The sequence below is a fragment of the Nyctereutes procyonoides genome, unplaced genomic scaffold (genome assembly GCF_905146905.1).
Source record: "Nyctereutes procyonoides isolate TBG_1078 unplaced genomic scaffold, NYPRO_anot_genome, whole genome shotgun sequence".
Taxonomy (NCBI): domain Eukaryota; kingdom Metazoa; phylum Chordata; class Mammalia; order Carnivora; family Canidae; genus Nyctereutes; species Nyctereutes procyonoides.
Genome location: NW_026575035.1, coordinates 8,360,869 through 8,367,293, shown reverse-complemented (window position 1 = coordinate 8,367,293; position 6,425 = coordinate 8,360,869). Strand labels below are relative to the sequence as shown.

At 41.4% G+C, this 6,425-nt stretch overlaps 1 protein-coding gene across 1 annotated transcript; it reads left to right on the top strand.

Annotated features, from left to right (window-relative positions):
* Nucleotides 1-1,017: 1,017 nt before the first annotated feature.
* Nucleotides 1,018-2,549, top strand: LOC129505328 (histone deacetylase 3-like). Its single transcript, XM_055318335.1, has one exon. The coding sequence runs from the start codon at nt 1,039-1,041 to the stop codon at nt 2,323-2,325; it is 1,287 nt and encodes a 428-aa protein (XP_055174310.1). The 5' UTR covers nt 1,018-1,038; the 3' UTR covers nt 2,326-2,549.
* Nucleotides 2,550-6,425: the final 3,876 nt, after the last annotated feature.

The window sequence follows — 6,425 nt, the reverse complement described above, 5'->3', positions numbered from 1 at the left end:
CAGCTTCCATCTCTCACAGCCTCATTTGTGCCCCAGGCATAAAAAACCACAGTTGCTTCTTCCCTCCTCCTGTTCACACACCTGAGTGGCTTCTGTTCCACCCTTGACCTAGCATACCTCTGTTCCCCTCTTTCATGCCTGGCCACCCTTAGTCGTCATTCAAGATAAGGTTGATCATCCTGCACAAGCATTTTTTTTCAAAGATTTTATTTATTTATTTATTTATGAGAGATATGTTTTATAAATGTATACTAAACTAGACTGATCCTGCTGAATAAAAGCAGAACTGTAACTTATAGGAGCCACATGTTATGATTTTAATTTATATAAAGCTAATTCTAAAGATATCCAAATAAAGGGTGCTTTCATTAATTTGAAAACATTCTATGGTAACCCATTTATAACAAAATACTGGGTTCAATGAAAGGATTCAGATTTAATAACATTCTTTCCATTAGAATCTTTTTTTTTTTATTTATTTATGACAGGCACACAGTGACAGAGAGAGAGGCAGAGACACAGGCAGAGGGAGAAGCAGGCTCCATGCACCGGGAGCCCGACGTGGGACTCGATCCCGGGTCTCCAGGATCGCGCCCCGGGCCAAAGGCAGGCGCCAAACCGCTGCGCCACCCAGGGATCCCCTTTCCATTAGAATCTTAATAATTTTTACTCACTGAGTCTATGATTGCTATTTGGCATCTCTTCCCATCCCATAAATAAAGCAAATTATTTCCCGAGGTAGTTTTGCTAGTGTATAAGTCAGAAAAGTACTTGTGTTTATGGTTAGATGGTGTTGTTTAAAAAGTCGGTCTTCAGAGGTCCAGGAGCAGAGATTAAGTCCCTTTTATCCAGTAAGGTTCAAGCAAATGGTGGGTATTTGTCCTGTGTGGGAAGCTTTTATTACCTATGTGCTTCATGAACACAGGGGAGGGGATATGGTTTTCAAAGCATTTCATAAAACATCTTCCATAAAGTCACTGAAAATAAGCAAATGGGGCGGGTGGTGGTGGAGGCATGGGGCCTGGTCCCGCCAGCACCATGGCCAAGACTGTGGCCTATTTCTACGACCCTGATGTGGGCAACTTCCACTACGGGGCAGGGAACCCTATGAAGCCCCATCGCTTGGCATTGACCCACAGTCTGGTCCTGCACTACGGTCTCTATAAGAAAATGATCGTCTTCAAGCCATACCAGGCCTCCCAGCATGGCATGTGCCGCTTTCATTCTGAGGACTACATCGACTTCTTGCAGAGAGTCAGCCCCACCAATATGCAAGGCTTCACCAAGAGCCTTAATGCCTTCAACGTGGGCGATGACTGCCCAGTGTTTCCCGGGCTCTTCGAGTTCTGTTCTCGTTACACAGGCGCATCTCTGCAAGGAGCAACCCAGCTGAACAACAAGATCTGTGATATTGCCATTAACTGGGCTGGTGGTCTCCACCATGCCAAGAAGTTTGAGGCCTCTGGCTTCTGCTATGTCAATGACATTGTGACTGGCATCTTGGAGCTGCTCAAGTACCACCCTCGGGTGCTCTACATTGATATCGACATCCACCATGGTGATGGAGTTCAGGAAGCGTTCTACCTCACTGACCGGGTCATGACAGTTTCTTTCCACAAATACGGAAACTACTTCTTTCTTGGCACAGGTGATATGTATGAAGTTGGAGCAGAGAGTGGCCGTTACTACTGTCTCAATGTGCCCTTGGGGGATGGCATTGATGACCAGAGTTACAAGCGCCTTTTCCAGCCAGTTATCAACCAGGTGGTGGACTTCTACCAACCCACGTGCATTGTGCTCCAGTGTGGAGTGGACTCTCTGGGCTGTGACTGTTTGGGCTGCTTCAACCTCAGCATTCGAGGACATGGGGAATGTGTCGAATATGTCAAGAGCTTCAATATCCCTCTACTGGTGCTAGGTGGTGGTGGCTATACTGTGCGAAATGTTGCCCGCTGCTGGACATATGAAACATCACTGCTGGTAGAAGAGGCCATTAGTGAGGAGCTTCCCTATAGTGAATACTTCGAGTACTTTGTCCCAGACTTCACGCTCCATCCAGATGTCAGCACCCGCATCGAGAATCAGAACTCACACCAGTATTTGGACCAGATCCTCCAGACAATCTTTGAAAACCTGAAGATGCTGAACCATGCACCCAGCGTCCAAATTCATGATGCGCCTGCAGACCTCCTGACCTATGACAGGACTGATGAGGCTGATGCAGAGGAGAGGGGTCCTGAAGAGAATTACAGCAGGCCAGAGGCACCCAATGAGTTCTATGATGGAAACCATGACAACGATAAGGAAAGTGACGTGGAGATTTAAGAGCAGCTGGGCTTGCTGTGTCCCAAGGAACTCCTTTTTACTTCTTGTTTGGGCAGGAGGGAAAAGGTGTGGCACCTCCAGCCCTGGATGGTCACCTTCTGGGCTTTTACTGGCGCCAGAAAACGGTTTGGAGACCACATCTGGTTTTTGAACCAACTATCCCCTTTCCTCTTCTTTGCAAGGCCTGACGATGGTACTATCGGGGACTGGATGGGGACAAGGATGACTTCTTCTAGGACATCTTGGGCAATGGGCCCTAGAGGCCTGTCCCAGCCATTTTGGCCCCCTTACTCCTTCCCTGCTTCCCTCCAACCCAGAGACTTTTAGGGATGAAGGTATAGACAGGGCTGACATTGTCTCTGATTTTCTCCTTTCCTGGGTTCTCCTATTGCAGGCCTTGTTTCCAGTGAAGGTGAAGAGTGAGGGATTTTAGGGGGCTCTGGCTCCCTAACACCTTAACCCCAGATGATGGAAATTACGGTTTTGAGTCCGGGTAGGATGTGAAAATGTCCTGTTCTAACTTTTGGCTTTATGTCCATTTTACCACTGTTTTTATCCAATAAACCAAGTTGGTATTTTTTGTTAAAAAAAAAAAAAAGAAAGAAAGAAAAAGAAAAAAAAAAGAAAATAAGCAAAGAAGTAGAAAAGTTATTTTCAAAATAAAATTATCCCTAACTACATATTTTTTCACAATATACGTGAAATTAAGTAGTACGCATTTTAGAGGTTAGGAGAAAATTGTCCTTTGAAATGGAAGAGGTATATGTAAAATGATTTATTATAATCATACAATAATAAATTATCTATGACTTTATTGATTATTATGTTTCTTGGTGACAAGGCTTTCCTCAGTGAATGTCCAGGAAGTAGGGACCCTTAGAGAATGTGCCCCTTTATAAGGAGGAGGAAAATGCTGTAATTAGGCTTTTCTAGAACTTAGAAGTGTAAAACCTATCATAAATCAAAGAAGTCCTGTAATTTGGCTCTTCAGTCCACAGTCTTTTTCTGTCCAGGATATTATTAATAAAAAGCTGCAAAAATGATGTCTGTATTCTGTTAATGTTCAGCTGAATAGTTAATTATTTATGTATTGTCCCCAAGTACCTCACCCTGGGCCTTGTACATAGTATTTGCACAAAAGATAATTGTTTAATTTCCTGGATGTGACCTGTGACACCCCCAACAGAAGTGTGGCTGAAGCCATGAAAGGTACCCTTTAATTGGTCTGGTCCCCTGGTCAACAGACTCTGTTAGGGGTGCAGTGACCCCTAACAAGCTTAGAATGTATACAGCAACAGGGAGAGAGAGGAGGCTGATAATGACTCACGCCTCTACATGAGACAAGACTGGTGGACAGTTTTCCATGTAGTTAACGGAATTATAGAGGGAGGTTAGGTAGATGGATAGACCTATAGATGTAGAAATACAACAATTAGAATTAATTAAAACCTATTCACCTATTTATTTTTCTTTCTTCTATTTGTACATCTATTATATGAATATGATGATTACAAATTCTAGACAGAGGTTTTCTGGTAATTAGTTTTTAAAAATAAGGAACTGGGAGTTCCCTGGGTGGCTCAGCGGTTTGGTGCCTGCCTTGGGCCCAAGGCATGATCCTGGAGTCCCGGAATCAAGTCCCACATCAGGTTCCCTGCACAGAGCCTGCTTCTCCCTCTGCCTGTGTCTCTGCCTCTCTCTCTCTCTCTCTCTCTCTCTCTCTGTGTGTGTGTGTGTGTCTCATGAATAAATAAATAAAATCTTTTAAAAATACATAAAAATAAAATAAATATAAGGGTCTGGTTAAATGAGTATATTCATTTCCTAGGGCTGCAATAACAAAGTGCCACAAATTGGGTGGCTTAAATTACAGACATTTATTGCCTCACAGTGGTTGAGGCTAGAAGTCCAAGACCAAGTTGTCAATAGAGCTGATTCCCTCTGAAGGTTGTGAGGGAGCATTTGTCCCATGTCTCTTTCCTGCGTCCTGGTGGTTTGCTGGCAGTCTTTAGCATTCATTGGCCTATAGATGCCTCACTCTCATCTCTCCTTCCTCATCATATGGCATTCTCCCTAGGCACTCCCTCTAGCTCCAAATTTCCCATTTCAGTCACTGAATTAGAGGCCCACTCTACTCCAGTATGGCCCCACCTTAACCAGTAGTATCTTCAATGATCCTATTTCCAAAGAAGGCCACATTCTGAAGTACTAATGGTTAGGATGTCAACATACGAGTTTTGGGAGAGGATGGTAGGGACACAATTCAACCAAGGGATATTTAAATGTCTATTCACCCTTGCTATGCTTCCCAGTTCCCATTGACCCTTCTCTGTTTGTCATATACTATTCTTGTCCTGTATGAAAGTGTCCTGCGGCTATTGCTGCTCTGTATCAGAGGTTGTTGCAAATGGTCATTCTTAGGCTAGATTTTTTTTTAACGATTGAATTTTTTTTATTGATAATTTTTATTTTTTATTTTTTTATTATTTTTTAATAAATTTATTTTTTATTGGTGTTCAATTTACCAACATACAGAATAACACCCAGTGCTCATCCCATCAAGTGCCCCCCTCAGTGCCCATCACCCATTCACCCCCACCCCCACCCTCCTCCCCTTCCACACGACAAATACCCACCATTTGCTTCAACGTGGATGGAACTGTAGGCCAGATTTTAAAAGCAATCTTCAGTGCCTTTGAGAAAAGGAGGATGCCCCTCAGCTGTGATGTCTGAGGGTCCACCACCAGTTAGGTATTGGTGGAGTTGGCTTTTCTGGGTGGTTCCATGCTATAGCCCTACCTGCTGTCTGCCTCAATTCTGTTGCCTAAAGTCATGGTGGGTATTGGCCCTGCAAGAGTAACTGCCAGATTGAGCTGGAAGGTCTCCTTTACTGCCCAGAAAGTCTGACAGGTATCCTGCATGTGATCATTGATCTACCTCTGTGGACTTTATTATTTAACAACTTCACACCCACATCCATATGGTCTGAAAGGATGTTATTTAGTAAACTACCAGATTGAAGTTTCTCATTCATTCTTCAGAGGTATCATACTTGCAGCTTGTCATTGTGAATACAAGTAGAAAGAGAAATTGAGAAATTTTACAAAACTGGGTTAAAGTATGTCACTGAGTTTCCCTTTATCTATGCAACTTGTGACCTGTCACAATTGAGATAAAATTTCTCATATTTCACATTCTTCCCCAAAGATTAGACTAGCTAGATATAATAGAAGTTTATTTTACATTAATCATTTAGGTAATAATAAATGGCATTTATTAACCTCACACTGAGTGAGTTAATAATTAAACAGAAATTCAGTTATCTAGAATCCTTGGGTGATAAATTGATCTAAAGAGCAGAATTTCTGGATGACTGAACATTACAATTTTCAGTCATAAACCTTAATAAATCTGTAAATAAATAACCTTTGGATGTTATTTTTTAAAGACTAAAATCTATGTTTTGTTACTTAAAAGCTATTTACCTTTAACTATTTTGAAAATATGTGCATCAGTATGAAAGAAAATATTATTTTAAATTTTAATATAGGCACAGAGTCAGTTGAAAATCCTATTATTTGTCACTACACTAAATGACCCAAAATTGCTCTTTTGAAATCTCATATTGCGTTCTGATTTTTTCTGTCCCTTTTTTCTTTTGATATTTGATCTTTATGTAATGGCCATATTAACCCTCTTGTTTCTTACCTACTTATATTAATCCTTTTGGTCAAAATTTCTAATCTGCTATAGAAGGCATGTACTCAAACTTGTTAGATTTCTATGTAGAATAAGCAGATTTAGCATCACATGTGAAATGTTCATGAGCATTAGTGTTTGGATACCATGACACATATTTGGGTTTCTTAAATTCTCTCAGTACTTTTTCTCATTTTATTTTGTGTCTGTTAGTCATGTCCCCAGAAATTTGAGATTTCCAGACACACAGAAACCTGATTCCTGGATAGGTGAGGTATTGTTATATGTGTCAGTAATAACAAGTATGCTTTCACATACATAATATCTCCTCTGAATCCAGTTTTATATCAAACTTTCCTGAGAATAAATCTTCACTTTCAGAGTTCACAATCCTGTCGAAC

Excerpts from the sequence above, each read along its gene's own strand:
- LOC129505328 (XM_055318335.1), top strand. The coding sequence starts at position 1,039 with ATGGCCAAGACTGTGGCCTATTTCTACGACCCTGATGTGGGCAACTTC.